Here is a 21,307-nt window from a genome sequence, read left to right as displayed (position 1 = left end):
CTGGCCAGGTAGACAGGAAAAGAACCGCGAACTTTTGAATCTCATTTCCTGTTTGGCCAGCGTGGCAAGCTGCAGGTGACCATGCAGAGCTCATCAGCAGAGGTGACATTGATGGAGTCCCAGAATCACAAAAGAGCTCCAGCATGGACCGAACGGGAGGTACGGGATCTGATCGCTGTATGGGGAGAGGAATCCGTGCTATCAGAACTCCGTTCCAGTTTTCGAAATGCCAAAACCTTTGTCAAAATCTCCCAGGGCATGAAGGACAGAGGCCATAACAGGGACCCGAAGCAGTGCCGCATGAAACTGAAGGAGCTGAGGCAAGCCTACCAGAAAACCAGAGAGGCGAACGGCCGCTCCGGGTCAGAGCCCCAAACATGCCGCTTCTATGATGAGCTGCATGCCATTTTAGGGGGTTCAGCCACCACTACCCCAGCAGTGTTGTTTGACTCCTTCAATGGAGATGGAGGCAACACGGAAGCAGGTTTTGGGGACGAAGAAGATGATGATGATGATGAGGTTGTAGATAGCTCACAGCAAGCAAGCGGAGAAACCGGTTTTCCCGACAGCCAGGAACTGTTTCTCACCCTGGACCTGGAGCCAGTACCCCCCGAACCCACCCAAGGCTGCCTCCTGGACCCAGCAGGTGGAGAAGGGACCTCCGGTGAGTGTACCTTTTAAAATACTATACATGGTTTAAAAGCAAGCATGTGAAAGGATTACTTTGCCCTGGCATTCGCGGCTCTCCTGGATGTACTCCCAAAGCCTTTGCAAAAGGTTTCTGGGGAGGGCAGCCTTATTGCATCCTTCATGGTAGGACACTTTACCACTCCAGGCCAGTAACATGTACTCGGGAATCATTGTACAACAAAGCATTGCAGTGTATGTTTGCTGGCGTTCAAACAACATCCGTTCTTTATCTCTCTGTGTTATCCTCAGGAGAGTGAGATATCATTCATGGTCACCTGGTTGAAATCGAGTGCTTTTCTTCAGGGGACACTCAGAGGAGCCTGTTCCTGCTGGGCTGTTTGCCTGTGGCTGAACAGAAATGTTCCCCGTTGTTAGCCATGGGGAGGGGGGAGGGTTGAGGGGGTAGCCACGCGGTGGGGGGAGGCAAAATGCGACCTTGTAACAAAAGCACATGTGCTATGTATGTAATGTTAACAGCAAGGTTTACCCTGAAAGAGTGTAGCCAGTGTTTTATGAAATGTGTCTTTTTAAATACCGCTGTCCCTTTTTTTCTCCACCAGCTGCATGTGTTTCAATGATCACAGGATCTTCTCCTTCCCAGAGGCTAGTGAAAATTAGAAAGAAAAAAAAAACTCACTCGAGATGAAATGTTCTCCGAGCTCATGCTGTCCTCCCACACTGACAGAGCACAGACGAATGCATGGAGGCAAATAATGTCAGAGTGCAGGAAAGCACAAAATGACCGGGAGGAGAGGTGGCGGGCTGAAGAGAGTAAGTGGCGGGCTGAAGACAGGGCTGAAGCTCAAATGTGGCGGCAGCGTGATGAGAGGAGGCAGGATTCAATGCTGAGGCTGCTGGAGGACCAAACCAGTATGCTCCAGTGTATGGTTGAGCTGCAGCAAAGGCAGCTGGAGCACAGACTGCCACTACAGCCCCTGTGTAATCAACCACCCTCCTCCAAGTTCCATAGCCTCCACACCCAGACGCCCAAGAACGCGGTGGGGGGGCCACCGGCCAACCAGCCACTCCGCCACAGAGGATTGCCCAAAAAAAAGAAGGCTGGAATTCAATAAATTTTAAAGTTGTAAACTTTTAAAGTGCTGTGTGGCATTTTCCTTCCCTCCTCCACCACCCCTCCTGGGCTACCTTGGTAGTCATCCCCCTATTTGTGTGATGAATGAATAAAGAATGCATGAATGTGAAGCAACAATGACTTTATTGCCTCTGCAAGCGGTGATCGAAGGGAGGAGGGGAGGGTGGTTAGCTTACAGGGAAGTAGAGTGAACCAAGGGGCGGGGGGTTTCATCAAGGAGAAACAAAGAGAACTTTCACACCGTAGCCTGGCCAGCATGAAACTGGTTTTCAAAGCGTCTCTGATGCGAACCGTGCCCTCCTGTGCGGCTTTTGAAACAGACCAGAGTTCCTGAAGATGCGAGCGTCGTGTACCTTTCCCGGCCATCCCACGTTGATGTTGGTGAAACGTCCCTTGTGATCCATCAGTGCTTGCAGCACTATTGAAAAGTACCCCTTGCGGTTTATGTACTCACCGGCTTGGTGCTCCGGTGCTGAGATAGGGATATGGGTTCCGTCTATGGCCCCACCACAGTTAGGGAATCCCATTGCAGCAAAGCCATCCACTATGACCTGCACATTTCCCAGGGTCACTACCCTTGATATCAGCAGATCTTTGATTGCGTGGGCTACTTGCATCACAGCAGCCCCAACAGTAAATTTGCCCACTCCAAATTGATTCCCAACTGACCGGTAGCTGTCTGGCGTTGCAAGCTTCCACAGGCTATTGCCACTCGCTTCTCAACTGTGAGGGCTGCTCTCATCTTGGTATTCATGCACTTCAGGGCAGGGGAAAGCAAGTCACAAAGTTCCATGAAAGTGCCCTTACGCATGCGAAAGTTTCGCAGCCACTGGGAATCGTCCCAGACCCGCAACACTATGCGGTCCCACCAGTCTGTGCTTGTTTCCCGAGCCCAGAATCGGCGTTCCACAGCATGAACCTGCCCCATTAGCACCATGATGCATGCATTGGCAGGGCCCATGCTTTCAGAGAAATCTGTGTCCATGTCCTGATCACTCACGTGACCGCGCTGACGTCGCCTCCTCGCCCGGTATCGCTTTGCCAGGTTCTCGTGCTGCATATACTGCTGGATAATGCGTGTGGTGTTTAATGTGCTCCTAATTGCCAAAGTGAGCTGAGCGGCCTCCATGCTTGCCTTGGTATGGCGTCCGCACAGAAAAAAGGCGCGGAATGATTGTCTGCCGTTGCTCTGACAGTGGGAGGGGCGACTGACAACATGGCTTACAGGCTTGGCTTCAGGGAGCTAAAATCAACAAAGGGGGTGGCTTTACATCAAGGAGTATTTCAGGCAGGACTTCACGGAGGGTTCCAATAAGAAATGGTGCACCTAAGTTATTGTTCTTATTGGAACAAGAAGGTTAGTCTGGCCTCTGATTGATACATGGCTAGATTTACCTCGCCTCACCTTCTCTCTGAGTGACTGCAGTGTGACCTAGAGGAATGAGTCCCCTAGACGGGGGAGGGGGGGAAGCAAATGAGTACAAAACAAATCTGGTCTATTTCTTGTTTTGATGCACTCCATCTATCTTTTACATCTTTGGCTGGCAGCAGATGGTGCAGAAGGACTGCATGCCATCCACATCTCATGGCTGCTCGGCAGAAGATGGTACAGTACGACTGCTAGCCATCCTCATCTCTTGCCTGCCCGGCAGAAGATGGTACAATACGACTGCTAGCCATCCTCATCTCTTGCCTGCCCGGCAGAAGATGGTACAGTAGGACTGCTAGCAATCCGTATCGCCTGCCTGCTCGCCATAAGACGGTTCAATAGGACTGACTGCAGGACTAAAGAGAATGACCTGGTCAAGTCACTCCAAATTTAGTCCCTGCGCCCATGTCTGCCCAGGCGCTCCCAGCCGACGTTGCCAGGAGCACCTCGGACACGACGATGACGGCTACCAGTCGTATTGCACCGTCTGCTGCCAGAGGGCAATGGGTTGCTGCTACTGTGTAGCAATGCCGTACCGCATCTGCCAGCACCCAGGAGACATACAGTGACGGTTACCTGAGCGGGCTCCATGCTTGCGGTGGTATGGCGTCTGCACAGGTAACTCAGGAAAAAAGGCGCGAAACGATTGTCTGCCCTTGCTTTCACGGAGGGAGGGAGGGAAGGGGGGCCTGACGATATGTACCCAGAACCACCCGCGACAATGTTTTAGCCCCATCAGGCATTGGGATCTCAACCCAGAATTCCAAGGGGCAGCGGAGACTGCGGGAACTGTGGGATAGCTACCCACAGTGCAACACTCCGGAAGTCGACTCTAGCCTCGGTACTGTGGAAGCACTCCGCCGAGTTAATGCACTTAGCATTTTCTGTGGGGACACACACACTCAAATATATAAAACCAATTTCTAAAAAACCGACTTCTATAAATTCGACCTTATTCCGTAGTGTAGACATACCCTAAAAGAATAGCACAAGCATGTAGGGACAAAATCAAAGTCTAAGGCACAAAATGAGTTACATCTAGCAGGAAACGTAAAAGACAATAAGAAGAGTTTCTATAAATACATTAGGAGCAAAATTAAAATAAAGGGAAGTGTAGGACCAGACTATAGGAAAAAGGCAAATGTCATACCTATCTTTAAAACATGTAACAAGGAGCACCCAGGAAAAATATAGCCAGTCAGACTAACTTTGATACCTGGAAAGATAGTGGAACACATTATTAAACAATCATGTGGTAATCATTGAGAGGATAACAGAATGATAAATAATAGCCTAACTCCTTATGTGTGTCCAGGCCCTTGTGGACAATTTGGAGAGAGTCCAGAAGAGAGCAGCAAAAATTTATAATTGTTTTAAAAAACCTGAATTATGAGTAAAGGTTAAAAAAACTGGGTATTTTTAATCTTAAACAAAGGAGATTGAGTGAGAGCCTGATAATGGTCTTCAAATATTTTAAGGGTTGTTTTAAAGAGGACGGCGATCATAGAATCATAGAATAGGGTTGGAAGGGACCTCAGGAGGTCATCTAGTTCAACCCCCTGCTCAAAGCAGGACAAATCCCCAACTAAATCATCCCAGCCAGGACTTTGTCAAGCCTGACCTTAAAAATTCCTAAGGAAGGAGATTCCACCACCTCCCTAGGTAACGCATTCCAGTGTTTCACCACCCTCCTAGTGAAAAAGTTTTTCCTAATATCCAACCTAAACCTCCCCCACTGCAACTTGAGAACATTACTCCTTGTTCTGTCATATGCTACCACTGAGAACAGTCTAGATCCATCCTCTTTGGAACCCCCTTTCAGGTAGTTGAAAGCAGCTATCAAATGCCCCCTCATTCTTCTCTTCTGCAGACTAAATAATCCCCCTTCCCTCAGCCTCTCCTCATAAATCATGTGTTCCAGTTCCCTAATCATTTTTGTTGCCCTCCGCTGGACGTTTTCCAATTTTTCCACATCCTTCTTGTAGTGTGGGGCCCAAAACTGAACACAGTACTCCAGATGAGGTCTTACCAATGTCGAATAGAGGGGAACGATCACATCCCTTGATCCTCTGGCAATGCCCCTACGTATACATCCCAAAATGCCATTGGCCTTCTTGGCAACAAGGGCACACTGTTGACTCATGTCCAGCTTCTCATCCACTGTAACCCCTAGGTCCTTTTTCTGCAGAACTGCTGCCTAGGCGTTCAGTCCCTAGTCTGTAGCAGTACATGGGATTCTTCCATCCTAAATGCAGGACTCTGCACTTGTCCTTGTTGAACCTCATCAGATTTCTTTTGGCCCAATCCTCTAATTTGTCTGGGTCCCTCTGTATCTTATACCTACCCTCCAGCGTATCTACCTCTCCTCCCAGTTTAGTGTCATCTGCAAACTTGCTGAGGGTGCAATCCACACCATCCTCCAGATCAATAATGAAGATATTGAACAAAACTGGCCCCAGGACCAATCTTTGGGGCACTCCACTTGATACCGGCTGCCAACAGACATGGAGCCATTGATCACTACCTGTTGAGCCCGACAATCTAGCCAGCTTTCTATCCACCTTATCGTCCATTCTTCCAGCCCATACTTCTTTAACTTACTGGCAAGAATACTGTGGGAGACCGTGTCAAAAGCTTTGCTAAAGTCAAGGAATAACACGTCCACTGCTTTCCCCTCATCCACAGAGCCAGTTATCTCGTCATAGAAGGCAATTAGATTAGTCAGGCATGACCTGCCCTTGGTGAATCCATGCTGACTGTTCCTGATCACTTTCCTCTCATGTAAGTGCTTCATAATTGATTCCTTGAGGACCTGCTCTATGATTTTTCCGCGGACTGAGGTGAGGCTGACTGGCCTGTAGTTCCCAGGATCCTCCTTCTTCCCTTTTTTAAAGATGGGCACTACATTAGCCTTTTTCCAGTCATCAGGGATCTCCCCCGCTCGCCATGAGTTTTCAAAGATAATGGCCAATGGCTCTGCAATCACATCTGCCAACTCCTTTAGATCAGCTGTTCTTCCTGTCCACCTAAGGTAAGACAAATAGAAACAGGCTTAATCTGCAACAGTGGATGTTTAAGGTAGATATTAGGAGAAACTTTCTAACTAAAAGGATAGTAAAATATTGAAATAGGTTTCCACGGTAGGTTTGATTAACCATTTCTATGTTATACACTGGTATGGCTTCTAACCCAATACTAGCTGTAGTAAGGAAGAACCAAGGATGGGGAGCTCTTGGGATGCAGTCAGTGATGTTTGTGTCATCCCTTCCCGCATCAATTTTGCGTTGGGGGTGTGACGTTATTGACATAATCTGGGACTATATAGATCATTGTTGCAACCAAGGTCCTGTAATGGCACCAAATCTTGTATAAAGGGGGTCAAATGAGGTGTCTAAGACAAGGTTATGGTTTGCTCGTTATGATTATGCTGTCTATATGTGTGTATCATTTTGTAATTAAAGTTATGAATATTTGCTCTATACTGTCTGTATTTCAAACTTGTGCTATGCTTCTGGGGAACACCCCAGACAAGTTGGTGTCAACTCTGCCTAGCCTGCTTGATGGCCCATTAAGGATCATCAGCTATACAAGTGACCCATTGAGAGAAGGCAGACATGCCTTGTGACTCAGCAAGGTATGCAGGGACCTGCCTATGGACAGAACTCTGAGGTTTTTCCATGCCAGGTGATGGACAGCTTGTCCTTGGGACAAAGAAAGAGAGACCACATGGCAAGAGACTGTAAAAAGCTGCTGCAGCTCCTCCATCTTGTCTTCAATCCTGCTTCTTACCTCTGGAGGGACTTTGCTACACTGAAGCTTTGAACCAAGGACTGAAAGACCCATCCCTGCTGTGGATGTACTCCAGAGACCTGGTTTGAACGTGCAGTTTATTCCATCACTGCTGCAAGCCTGAACCAAGAATTTTTCCATCACTGTGTGTAATTGTTTCCATTTAACCAATTCTAGCTCTCATCTATATCTTTTTCCTTTTATGAATAAACCTTTAGATTTTAGATTCTAAAGGATTGGCAACAGCGTGATTTGTGGGTAAGATCTGATTTGTATATTGACCTGGGTCTGGGGCTTGGTCCTTTGGGATCAGGAGAACCTTTTTTCTTTTACTGGGATATTGGTTTTCATAACCATTTGTCCCCATAACGAGTGGCACTGGTGGAGATACTGGGAAACTGGAGTGTCTAAGGGAATTGCTTGTGTGACTTGTGGTTAGCCAGTGGGGTAAAACCAAAGTCCTCTCTGGCTGGCTGGTGTGGTTTGCCTTGATGTGCATAGAAACCGCAGCCTTGGGCTGTAACTGCCCTGCTTGAAGCAGTTTGTCCTGAATTGGCACTCTCAGTTGGGTCCCACCAGAACCAGCATCATTACAGGGGGTCATGATGGAAACTAACAATATGAGCTCCCAGTAGGATGCTGTAGGTATGACAGCTAACATGAGCCATGGAAGTATAAGCAGAGGAATGTCAAGTAGGAATAGGGAGGTGGTAGTACTTCACTATACAGCATTAAGGAGACCATTACAGGACATTGTGTCAAAAAAGAGATGCTGACAAATTCGATGAGGTTTGGTTAAGAGAATGATGGGAGGCTGAGAAATCCTGCTTTGTAACGAGAGACTTAAGAAGCTCAATCTATTTATCTTATCAAAGAGGAGGTTAAGAAGTGACTGGATCATAGTGAAGAGATTTCTGAGAGCAGAAGGTTCTTTAAGCTAATAAACAAAAGCAGGAAGATGCCCAGTGGCTGGAAAGTTTGTCTAGATAAATTCAGATTGTAAATATGTTTAATAGTCATTGTGGTAATTAATCACTGCAGTAAATTTCACAGGGATATGGTGGACTCCCCATCATCTGAGGTCTTCAAATTAACACTGGATGCCTTTTTCAAAAAAATCCACACAGTCTAACTCAGCCACAAGACACAGGTTGATACAGGAATTATTGGGTGAGGTTCTCTTATGAAGGAGATCAGACTAGATGATATTGGTCCCTTTTGGCCTTTAAATCTATTAATCTTTGTTTGCGGGTGTCTACATTAGCCAGATACCCAGTTAATTGGGTCTCTGGACTCGGGACCAAGTTCAGCAAACCATGCCTATTCAGCAAAACACTGAAACAGAAGAGGGGGTTAATTGGCAGTGATGGAGACTTAGTTGTACCTCAGATACCTAGAGAGGGTAGCAACTCTGCTCTGCTTCCCAGGGGAGTAAGTCAGGGCCATTCCCTAGACAGAGTGGACGAACCCTTGCTCCAGATCAGTGCATCAAGTGAACTTGTATAATTTATAGCTCAGTCCCTGTAGTCTGGGATTGGGAAGAGTAAGGATCCTTTCAGGGTAGGCTACTCAGACCCTCGCTCTGGAAGCAGTAACAGCACTCAGCTTAATGAACAAGATCAAACACTTGTTCCCTTCAACCCCGTGCAGGATTTCTGTTTTTCAAACCTGCTCTGATCTCCCAGCTGGAATGAGGGCAGAAGTCATGGGTCCCCAACACAGGTGCCAATTCCATGGGTGCTCCAGGGCTGGAGCATCCACAGAGAAAAATCAGCAGGTGCTCAATACCCACCAGCAGCCAAGCTCCCCCCTCCCGCCCATGGGCAGCCCTGCCAATCAACTCCTCCCCCTCCCTTCCAGTGCCTCCTGGACACTGTGTAACAGCTGTTCCACGGCATACAGGAGGCACTGGGAGGGAGGGGAGAGGTATGGGGAGGGGGCAGAAAGAGGGCAGGGTGGGGGTGAAGCCTTGGGGGAAGGGGTGGAGTAGGGTGGGGCAGGAAGAGGCGGGTCAGGGATTGGACCATGGGGGAAGGGCCTAGGGCTAAGTGGGGGTTGAGCACCCCCAGGGAAAATCAGAAGCCAGTGCCTGTGGTTCCCAATCTCCAGGGCTACAAGGAAAAGGATCTCAAAAGGCACCCATACAGGAGAGGAACTGGTGAAACTGACTCAAAAAGAATTTAGTTATATCCCCTTGGCAGACATCACTGATGAGTTTTCACCAATCTTCAGCTATATTCAGATAGGATAGGAGGTTGAATTGGTCCCTTCCTCTTCCTCCTTTGAAATAAAGTTGGGGTTGGGGGGGATTTTTCCTCCTGATTTCTTTTAAGTCCCCAGTAATTAGTTTTTTACCCTCCCTTTGCTATTCCCTTTCCCCTCAGCACAGTGAATGATTCCTGTCTGGATTCTTTTTCTATCCCAGCAGGTGATGGGACGGTGAGTGAGAAAAAGAAGGAAGATTCTGAGCAGGTAGGACTACAGGTGACGTTATCAGGTAGAACCATAGGGAAAGTTTTCCAGAGCACTGAACAGGGAGAAGCCCATCAGAGTCAGCATAGGCCAGAGAGGCAGCTGCGAAACCAAGCAGGGGAGATCCAGCATGAATCCACTCACAGGAGCAGAGCGTTCAAAGAAACCAAAGAGCCTGTACTACAGAGAATCGCCTCTGGAGAGGAACTGAACTTATGCAGTGACTGTGGGAGAAGCTTCCTTTGGAAATCAGCCCTTATTACTCACCAGCGAATCCACAAAGGAGAGAAACCCTATAAGTGTCTAGACTGTGAGAAAAGCTTCAACTGCAGCTCACACCTTATTTCACATCAGAGAACCCACACGGAGGAGAAACCACATAGATGCTCTGAATGTGGAAAAAGCTTCAATCAGCAGTCCAATCTTCTTATACACCAGAGAATCCACACAAGAGAGCGGCTCTATAAATGCCCCGACTGTGGGAAAAGCTTCAGTTACAACTCAGTCCTTATGACACATCAGAAAATGCACACTGGAGAGAAGCCCTATAAGTGTCTTGACTGTGAGAAAATCTCTAGCCAGAGCTCAGACCTCACTAAACACCAGAGAACCCACACCGGGGAGAGACCCTACGAATGCAACGAGTGTGGAAAAAGCTTAGGTCTGAGCTCCCACCTTATTTCACATAAAAAAAACCATAAGGGGGAGAGACCCTATATATGCCCCAACTGTGGGAAAAGCTTCAGTGACAGCTCAAACCTTATTACGTGTAACCCTTCTGCCCGTCAGAGTTGGCAGCAACAAGGGCCGGGTTCAATATCTAGGGGATCCATTCCAATAACACAATGCAAGCCAGCTCGAGCCCCCACCCAGTGACCTGGGACAAATATATACCACCCCCGCTGGGCGCTTCCAAGAGGCAATACTTCCCCTCTCGCAAGCACATAGTCTGAATGTAGCAAAAAGCCTTTTAATAACAGAGAGAAACAATGTGGCATTATGACAGGTTTCAGGTTTCCAATGTGGCATTACGTTGAGGAAACACCACCAACAGGATTCATAACACAACCCATGAGCAAAAATACCCACCCCAAGCAAATTGGGGCATGCCCTTTCCCTTTGGTTCTTGAGTCCAGCAACCCCAAATCACCCAAAGTCCTAAAAGTCCAATGACCTAAAAGTCTCTGTCCCTGGTCAGGGCAGCCCCAGAGTTCAAAAGTTTATCTGCAGAGCTTTACCTCCCAACCTGGGTGGAGATGGGGGCGGGGGTAAAAGGCACCTTACATGATCTGAAGCTGACCGCCCCACAGCTCCATAGGCCTTGGCTTTGCTCCGCTCCACTCCACTCCACCAGCCGCCCCACGAACGGCTTTGCTCAGCTCCGCATCCCACCAGCAGCTCCCGCCATCCTATGAACTGCTCCACCAGCCTGTCCACAAGGCACTCCAGCTGTCCCACAAACTGCTCCACAATATATCTTCAGGCTCCCCCACTACTTAACACAACACTCAGAGATTTCAGCTCTTAGTCAGTTCAGCTCTTTGGTGAATTCAGCTTGTAGTAGGGGAGCCTCAGTGCTGGTGCACCATTAGCCCAAAGTGAGCTCAGCAGCCTGTAACTAGACTCCTAATGAAATCAAGATTAGCTCTGACATTCCACAGTGGAGAGAGGAGGACGTGTAATTAGCACGTAAGGCCCTCACCCAGGGACCCATGCCACCAAGTATTAATACTTGTCCCCAACCTCTCTCAATTCACAGAGTTTTGGAACCCATGACCTTTGCCTAGCGAGTGCTACTTAGTTGATGGTGAGTCCCTCCATCATAACAAAAGGCCAAGTACAGTTCCAAGCACAGTTCCCATAATCAGGGTAATAACAATGTATTCTTCCTGCCCCAATAACAGAGGCACTGGGAATCCCACAGCAGACAAAGTGAACATTTGGGCAGCTAAGGCCTCCTTCTAGGCGGGATGGGTGTGCCTATGCAAATGAGATCGGCCCCTGAAGTTCTTTTCCACAACTTGCCACACCTCACCACCAGATGTCAGGGTGGAGCTCATCCTGACACTGCTTACATCCTCCCCCCAGCCAAGAATTTGTCGTCCCGACAAATCACACTCCCTTTATACCAACTCATTGGTTTCCTCCAAAGGGCCTCAGGAAGCCCACTTTAGCTTCCACAAGCCTGTGTGCTAAATGTATTGGCTCCTCACTAATCATCCCAGGTGCATCATAAGTTAACCGTTTTACTGGTCTTATCACCCTGTCTCGTCTATTGAGAATCTCTGTTGCCGAGGTAGGGGGAACATCCTCTTGAGTGATGGATGGAGAGGCTTCCTTTGAGGGTCCCTTGACTACTGGCGTAGGCCCCTGCACTCCTAGTTCTAACGCTGGAGTGTCCAAAGTGCCCAGGACATCCTCTACCTGTGTGTTTCCACTGTCCAATAACCTGTGTGTGTCATCACACGGGGGTCTCATCAGCGGCACAGGGGTGTCAGAAATGGGCCTAAATAATTCCGCCATGGGGTTTAGGGCGGAAGAGGGAAAACTCTCGTTTGGTTCAGCTGATCGAGACTGAAATCTTGTCTCCATCCCAGGATACACCAGGGTTGTGTCTTCCTCCTCAGGCTCACTCTCAGATGTGCAGAATAGGAGTAAGTTAGCTGCACGGGGCCCACTGTCTGTGTTGGATGGCGGCTTTGGTCTAGCACCTCTGTTCTGCCCGGCTGCCCTGTCATGGCCCATCTCATAAGGGGTGCTTACCAATTCCCCCACAGGGAGTAAAAGGTTTCTATGCACCGTCTTTATTTGCCCTGGACCGTCTTCAGGTTTGATCTTGTAGACCGGCAGATCTCCCAGCTTTTCCATCACCAGGTAAGGTATTGCCTTCCATCTGTCAGCTATCTTGTGTTTGCCAGCAATACCCAAATTTTGCAGCAGGACTCTGTCCCCCGGCTGGAGCTCCTGCGAACCCACTCTAGCATCATATCGATGTTTGTTGCGGTCTGCGTTCTTCCGAGCCGCAGCGGTAGCTAAGTGATAAGCACCCCGCAGCTTTTCTCTTAGTCGGGATACATATTGCTGATGAGTTTCATAGCTATCTCCATCCTCTGATACACCAAAGCACAAGTCTATGGGTAATCTTGGTTCTCGCCCAAACATCAAGAGATATGGGGTGACTCCCGTAGCATCGTTCTTTGTGGCATTGTAGGCATGCACCAGAAATGCGACATGCTGGCTCCAGGTTGCCTTCTGCTCTGGTCGCAAAGTTCCCAACATATCTAATAGGGTTCGGTTGAACCTCTCTGGCTGAGGATCACCTTGTGGGTGATAAGGCGTTGTCCTAGACTTTTTAATTCCTGCTATCTTCAGCACCTCCTTCAGAAGGTGACTCTCAAAATCCCGCCCCTGATCAGAGTGTATCCGAGCCGGGAATCCATAGACTGAGAAATATTTGTCCCACAATATTCGAGCGACGGTGGTGGCCCTCTGATCACGTGTGGGATATGCCTGTGCATACCGTGTAAAATGGTCAGTCACTACTAGAATGTTCCCAACATTCCTCTTGTCTACCTCTACAGACAAGAAATCAATGCATACCAATTCCAAAGGTTTGTTGCTGGTGATGTTCTTGAGATATGCAGCCCTCGTGGGCAGAGTTTTCCTTTGAACACATCGAGCGCAAGTCTCACATTTCCTGCGAACATCTTCAGCCATTCGGGGCCAATAGAACCTACTACGAATAAGTTCCAGGGTCCTCTCCATCCCTAAATGCCCAAAGTCATCATGCAGGGCCCTCATGGCCAGGGCTCTGTACTTTTTTGGCAGCACTAGTTGTGCTCGTTGTTTTTGTAAAGGGTCGGTGGTCATTCGGTGTAGCACTCCCTGAATCAGTTTTAGTTTGGTCCATTCTCTCAATAGTAGTTTACCCTCCGGGTTAGGTGGGACAACCGCAGCTGGGCTTCGCCCCTCTCTTTTGGCAAGTAGTGTATCACGAATGTCAATATCTTGCCGCTGGGCTTCTTGCCAGTCAGCCGCATTGAGCATGGGCAAAGGAGATTGGTCCAATGCAATATAGTTCACTGAAGCAGAAGGCATGCATTCAGGGGGCAGGCCCAAAGCTTCTGCAACGCATCCCTGAAGGCTCTCACGAGCCTCTGGCTCTCGGCGACTCACACTGCAAATAGCTCTCACTCCATCTGTGGGTATGACAGCAACTTCTGGAGCCTGCGGACGCCTGGACAATGCATCTGCATCTACATTGCTTCTCCCTGATCGGTACTGAATGCTGAACTCATAGCTAGCCAAGGCGGCCACTCATCTCTGCCCTGTAGCATCCAGCTTAGCACTTGTTAACATATAAGTCAGTGGATTGTTGTCTGTCCACACCTGGAACTGAGCACCATACAAGTAGTCTCGAAATTTCTCAGTGATGGCCCATTTCAAGGCCAAGAATTCCAGCTTGTGGGTGGGATAGCGAGTTTCACTATCAGACAGTCCTCGGCTGGCAAAGGCTACAGATTTACGTTTGCCTTCCACTTCCTGGTACAGGACTGCTCCCAGACCCTCCAAACTGGCATCAGTATGCAGGATAAATGGTTTGCTTGGGTCAGCAAAAACTAGGACTGGAGCATGAGTTAGGCAAGTAATGATTTCTCGAAAAGCCCTTTCACATCTCTCATCCTACCATGGCCCAAATGGTTCAAAGGGGCCATAGTGTCTCTGCACAGGAGGCTTTGGGGACCTCCCCTTATTCTTGGTCTTAGATTTGTTCTTGCTGGACTGATGTCCCCTGGTAAGATCGTTCAGAGGCTTTACAATCATAGCATAGTTTTTCACAAATCTGCGGTAGTAGCCACTAAATCTAAGAAAGGTCTTGAGTTCTCTGTAGTTACTTGGACGTGGCCATGTAGTGAGTGCTTCTATTTTATCAGGATCAGTACTCACACCCTCTTGGGACACGATGTGACCCACATACTTCACTGAGGTTCTGCAGAACTGGCATTTGTCAATTGAAATCTTCAGACCATAATCCTCCAACCTATCAAGCACTTTAAGAAGTCTTTCTTCATGCTCCTCTAAGGTTCTTACAAACACAATCAGGTCATCCAAATAAACTAACACTTGCAGTAAATTCATGTCTCCCACAACTTTCTCCATGAGATGTTGAAAGGTGGCAGGTGCTCCAGAAATCCCTTGGGGCATGCGTTCGAACTGATAAAGCCCTAATGGGCAGATGAAGGCTGTCTTCTCCTTATCTTCTTCTCCCAGAGGGATCTGGTAGTATCCACTTCGAAGATCCAACACAGAGAACCACTGGCTTCCCAGCAAACAGTCTAAGGCATCTTGCACTCGAGGCATAGTGTACTGGTCGACCACAGTATGGCTGTTTAGGGTGCGATAGTCAATACACATCCGGATTTTCCCATTCTTTTTACGGACTACCACAATGGGTGAGGCGTATGGGCTGCGGGACGCTGTAATGATGCCATTCGCAGCCAGCTCCTGAAGATGATGTCGCACATCTTCCATCTCAGAGAGAGCAATCTTCCTAGATCTCTCCCTGAAAGGTCGAGAGTCATGTAGTCTGATATTGTGCTCTACTCCTTTTGCACATCCCACATCCCACTCATGCAGTGAGAACACCTTGGATCTTTCACAAAGTTTCTTCCTCAGGCGATCTTTCCAGTCCTCGGACACTGGTGAATCTCCAAAGTCAAACTTTGCTGGGTCTATTGTCGGAACTTGAGTTTCACACTGGGGTTTTACAATCGACTCAGGCTCAAAGAGGTCTGCTATCTTTTGTCCTTGCTTCACAACAACATCACGACTCGTTTCATTAGCAATCAGTATAGTCACCCTTTCCTGGGCTTCAGCAGGTAGGGTTATGACTCCACTGGGGACCAGCACTCCTTCAGGGAGCTCTCCTCCCATCGGCTGCTTTATCATTGCTAACGTCCGTTTACTGCCTTTCAGACAGGTACTCATGACAAGCACTTCTTGCTCCCTCCTTGCAGGCACTACTAAGGGGGTCGTGCCCGCGTACTTCAGTGCCCCAAGCGGTAGCTCAGATGTGTCCCTTTTAGCGCTCTCAATTTTCCTCTAGGCTTCAGCACAAAGCGTATGGATCATCAGGGTATTCAGGTACTGGTCCCCAGCCCGCCTTCTGCAGTAATCCACGAGTACCTTGAAGAGACTGGAGTTGGTCCCTATCAGCACAGACACATCAGAAGTCCCTTTAGGGTCAGGGCATATTAAGGCAGCTGTGTCTACCTCTTCTCTTACCCCAGCAACCTCCTCTGGGAATTCCAGGTGCACTAAGTTATTACCAGCAGGAGAGTGGGGTGGGAGGAGGTATTGTTTCATGGTCTCTGTGTATATAATGTCTTCTGCAGTTTCCACAGTATGCATCCGATGAAGTGAGCTGTAGCTCACGAAAGCTCATGCTCAAATAAATTGGTTAGTCTCTAAGGTGCCACAAGTACTCCTTTTCTTATTGTAAGGAGAGTGGTCACTTTAGATAAGCTATTACCAGCAGGAGAGTGGGTTTGTGGGGGGGGGGAGGGTGAGAAAACCTGGATTTGTGCTGGAAATGGCCCAACTTGATTATCATACACATTGTAAGGAGAGTGATCACTTTAGATAAGCTATTGCCAGCAGGAGAGTGGGGTGGGGGGAGGTATTTTTTCATGCTTTGTGTGTATAAAAGATCTTCTACACTTTCCACAGTATGCATCCGATGAAGTGAGCTGTAGCTCACGAAAGCTTATGCTCAAATAAATTGGTTAGTCTCTAAGGTGCCACAAGTACTCCTTTTCTTTTTGCGAATACAGACTAACACGGCTGTTACTCTGAAAAAAATCAATCAGGTTCTTAAAAGAAGAACTTCATTATAAAGAAAAAAGTAAAAGAATCACACCTGCAAAATCAGGATGGAAGGTAACTTTACAGGGTAATAAAAGATTTAAAACACAGAGGACTCCCCTCTGCACTCAACTTCACAGTTACAAAAAACAGGAATAAACCTCCCTCTTAGCATAGGGAAAATTCACAAACTAAAACAAAAGATAATCTAACGCATTTCCTTGCCTTTACTTACAATTTCTGTAATTTTAGATGAATTTCAGGTATCTTTTTAGGAGCTGGTTTACCTGCTTGGTCTCTCTCTCTCTGCCCTGAGAGGGAACAAACAAAGAGAGCACAAACAAAACCTTCCCTTGCAGATTTGAGAGTATCTTCTTTCCCCATTGGTCCTTCTGGTCAGGTGCCAACTAGGTTAATTGAACTGGTTAACCTCTTACAGGTAAGTGATTCTGTACCACTGGCCAGGAGGGATTTTATGTTACTGCATACATAAAGGTTGTTACCTTCCCTTTATATTTATGCCGGTGTTATTGTGGATCAAAAATTGAATATGAGCCAACTGTGTGATGCAGTTGCAAAAAAAAAGGCTAATGCCATTCTGGGTGCATTAAACAGGAGTGTCATATGTAAGACATAGGAGACAATGTTCCCACTCCATTTGGTACTGGTGAGGCCTCAGCTGGAGTACTGTGTCCAGTGCTGGGCACTACACTTTAAGAAATATGTGAACAAATTGGAGAGAGTTCAGAAGATAGAAAAAACTAAGGTTTAGAAAATCTGACCTATAAAGAAAGGTTAAAAAAAACCCTCAAAGCGTTTAGTATTGAGAACAGAAGATTGAGGGGGGACCTGATAACAATATTCAAATATGTTAAGGGTGTTATAAAGAGGATGGTGAACAACTGTTCTCCTTATCCATTGAAGGCAGGACAAGAAGCCATTGGCTTAATCTGCAACCCAGGAGATTTAGATATTATGAAAAACTTTCTAACTAAAAGGGTAGTTAAGCTATGGCAGAGACTTCTAAGGGAGGTTGTGAAATCCCCATCATTGGAGGTTTTCAAGAACATTTGTCAGGGATGGACTAGGTTTGCTTGGTCCTGCCTCAGCATGGGGGGATGGACTAGAAGACCTCTCAGGGTCCCATCCAGCTTTACATTTCTATGGTTTTCAAAAGCACGTAAGTGGGTTATTTGCCTAATTCTGATTGCACCATTTTAGGTGTATTTGAAAATCCCAGGTCCGCCCCAAAGAATGCAGGCCCTACCTACAGAATGGGTGGGGGTGGGGGTGGGGGGGCTGTACACTGGAGACAGGTGCCCCTGAAAAGGTTTTAGGGGTCATGGTCAAGCAACTCACCATGAGATCCCAGTATGAAATGTGGCTGTGGCCAAAAGCTCTAATGTGATCCTGGAATGTATAAAGAAGGGAATGGTGAATAGGAACAAGGAGGAGGTGTGTATGGCATTGGTGAGACTAATACAGGAACATTGCATCCAATTCTGTTCACACTTCGAAAAGATATTGTTCAGAACAGTTCAGACAAGAGCTACAACAATTATTCAAGGTCTGGAAAACCTGCTTTATAGTGTATTTCAAACAAGATCATATAGGACCCTTGGTGAATATTTGGGAAGTAAGTTCTACACACAAGTGATGATATGAAAAAGCTCTTAAGGGCTAGTCTATAAAGGAAATTTATATTGGAATAAGATAAGGCAGTGGCTCTCAACCTTTCCAGAATACTGTACCCCTTTCAGGAGCCTGATTTGTCTTACGTACCCCCAAGTTTCACCTCACTTAAAGACTACTTGCTTATAAAATTAGACATAAAAATACAAAAGTGTCACAGCACACTTATACTGAAAAATTGCTTGCTTACTTATTTTTACCATATAATTATAAAATAAATCAATTGGAATATAAATATTTTACTTATATTTCAATGTATAGTATATAGAGCAGTATAAACAAGTCATTGTCTGTATGAAATTTTAGTTTGTACTCACTTCGCTAGTGCTTTTCACTTAACCTGCTGTAAAATTAGGCAAATATCTAGATGAATTGATGTACCCCCCTGGAAGATCTCTGTGTACCCGTGGTTGAGAACCACTGACCTAAGGTGTGGGTTAAAACCAGCATTCTTTATTCCAGTATACTTTGCTTTGTGTTATTCTGGTATCAGAGTTCCTTTCTTTGATTTGCTTTGTGTCACTTTGAAAGGGGATTAAACTAGGGCTGTCAAGCAATTAAAAAAATTAATTGTGCAATTAATCGCTCTGTTAAACAATAATAGAACACCATTTATTTAAATATTTTTGGATGTTTTCTACATTTTCAAATATATTGAATTCAATTACAACACAGAACACAAAGTGTACAGTGCTTACTTTATATTTATTTTTATTACTATTTCTTTTTTCTTTTTTACAGTGCAAATATTTGTATTTTTCAATTCACCTAAGTACTGTAGTGCAATCTCTATCATGAAAGTTGAACTTACAAATGTAGAATTATGTACCAAAAAACCCTCAAAAACAATGTAAAACTTTAGAGCCTACAAGTCCACTCAGTCCTACTTCTTGTTCAGCCAATCACTCAGACAAACAAGTTTGTTTACATTTGCAGGAGATAATGCTGCCTACTTCTTGTTTACAATCTCACCTGAAAATGAGAACAGGAATTCGCATGCCACTGTTGTAGCCAGAGTCACAAGATATTTACGTGCCAGATATGGTAAAGATTCATATGTCCCTTCATGCTTCGCCCACCATTCCATGCTGATGAAGGGTTCTGCTCAATAACAATCCAAAGCAGTGTGGACTGATGCTCGTTCATTTTCATCATCTGAGTCAGATGCCACCAACAAAAGATAGATTTTCTTTTTTGGTGGTTCGGGTTCTGTAGTTTCTGCATCGGAGTGTTGCTCTTTTATGACTTCTGCATACATGCTCCACACCTTGTCCCTCTCAGATTTTGGAAGGCACTTCAGATTCTTAAAACTTGGGTCAAGTGGTGTAGCTATCTTTAGAAATCTCACAATGGTACCTTCTTTGCATTTTGTCAGATCTGCAGTGAAAGTGTTCTTAAATCGAACAACATGTGCTGAGTCGTCATCCAAGACTGCCATAACACAAAATATATGGCAGAATGCAGATAAAACAGAGCAGGAGACATACAATTCTCCCCCAAGGAGTTCAGTCACAAATTTAATTAATGCATTTTTTTTTTACGAGCATCATTGGCACGGAAGCATGGCCTCTGGAATGGTAGCCAAAGCATGAAGGTGCATACAAATGTTTAGCATGTCTGGCACATAAATACCTAGCAATGTCTGCTACAACGGTGCCATGAGAACACCTATTCTCACTTTCAGGTGACAATGTAAATAAGACGCGGGCAACATTATCTTCTGCAAATGTAAACAAACTTGTTTGTCTTAATGATTAGCTGAACAAGAAGTAGGACTGAGTGGACTTGTAGGCGCTAACGTTTTACATTGTTTTGTTGTTTTGTTTTTGAGTGCAGTTATGTAACAAAAAAAATCTACATTTGTAAGTTGCACTTTCACGATAGAGATTACAGTACATACTTGTATGAAGTGAATTGAAAAATACTATTTCCTCTGTTTATCATTTTTACAGTGCAAATATTTGTAATAAAAATATAAAGTGAGCCCTATACACTTTGTATTCTGTATTGTAAATTGAAATCAAATATTTGAAAATGTAGAAAAACATCCCAAATCTTTAATAAATTTCAATTGGTATTCTATTGTTTAACAGTGTGATTAAAACTGTGATTAATCACGATTAATTTTTTTGAGTTAATCTTGTGAGTTAACTGCAGTTAATCGACAGTCCTAGATTAAACTAATCCAAAGAAAGGCACTCTTATATTATAATAAGAGTGTCCATATGGGGAATTTTTTTGGTATAGATACACTTGTATAACTGGTCAAACTTTCTAGCAGAGACAAGCCCTAAGGTGCTGGAGAGAGAGATGCAAAATAATAGCTGAGAAAGGCAGTCCTCCTTGGTGGGTCAAAAGAAATGGAAGAAGTTTTTGGTGGCAGCCTTGAAGTCATAAGATAGCAAAGAAAAAAAAACTTGCTACTGGAAGAACAAACATTTTGAAATCAAAATTGTACATTAAAAAAAATCACAATAAGAGCATAGGCAATGTTGTACTAGAAACCATTATGTGATGTGATGGCTTAGCTACTAGCATCAGTTATTGTTTTCTGTGATTATTTACTATAAAACTATACATATACTGTAGCATAGTTGGCACAATGGTAACCGAGGTAAATAATGGCATGACAAGAAAAATAAGAGTAATGAAAATACCATTCTAAAAATAAATAAATGGAGGAGTGAAACTACATTTACTGTAGATTACAGGAGGTGGCGTGCCATTTAGGCAATCAAAATAGCAGAATAAGACCCACTTGTGAGCTGCAATGAGGCCTTGTGCAGACATACACCTTTCTAAACTGGCAAGGAATTTTAAACTCCAGTAGCATATGAACAAATTTAGGAGGCTGAGTCAAATATTTCACTGAATCAAATCTCCTTTGACAGCTCAAGACATTGTTACAGATCAAGAAGCACTGTCTTGTCTAGGCATTGGGGTACTCTGCACCTTTAACACCACAGCCCTGCCGGAGAGGGGAGGCTGAGATGAACCATCCAGTGAGGAACATAAGCCCCTCTGCCACCTACACCCTATCTCGGCAACCACTGCAAACAGATCACCAAATCTGTGGCAGTATTGCCAACCCCAAATGTTCAAAACGCAAATATTATGAGACAGCTTCATCAAAAAATCATTAGATTGGCTTTTGTAACTTTCATCTCCTCTGCTCCTCCTTATCCTGGGGTTTCATCCTCTGGCGCTGTCTAGCAGTGCATCTCCCTCCCCCCCGCTTTCTGAACTCCACCTTCTGCACTCTGTCCCCAATTTAACCT

The 21,307-nt window shown here is 45.8% G+C and overlaps 2 protein-coding genes across 4 annotated transcripts in view; both read left to right on the top strand.

The window, feature by feature from the left end:
- The window catches only part of LOC102946970 (zinc finger protein 501), an 86,863-nt gene that overhangs the window by 8,230 nt on the left and 57,326 nt on the right, over nt 1-21,307 (top strand). The gene's annotated exons all lie outside the window — the stretch shown is intronic.
- LOC102946742 (zinc finger protein 664-like) overlaps nt 1-21,307 on the top strand; it is a 33,168-nt gene that overhangs the window by 2,559 nt on the left and 9,302 nt on the right. Inside the window, exon 2 of the mRNA XM_043528507.1 lies at nt 9,349-10,242. Coding sequence (XP_043384442.1) covers nt 9,349-10,242 — 894 coding nt within the window. The remainder of the gene's footprint in view (nt 1-9,348; nt 10,243-21,307) is intronic.

Source organism: Chelonia mydas, chromosome 14 (genome assembly GCF_015237465.2).
Source record: "Chelonia mydas isolate rCheMyd1 chromosome 14, rCheMyd1.pri.v2, whole genome shotgun sequence".
In the NCBI taxonomy this organism is placed as follows: Eukaryota; Metazoa; Chordata; order Testudines; family Cheloniidae; genus Chelonia; species Chelonia mydas.
Note: the sequence above shows the minus strand (reverse complement) of the source record. Positions and strands in the feature narration are given on the sequence as shown.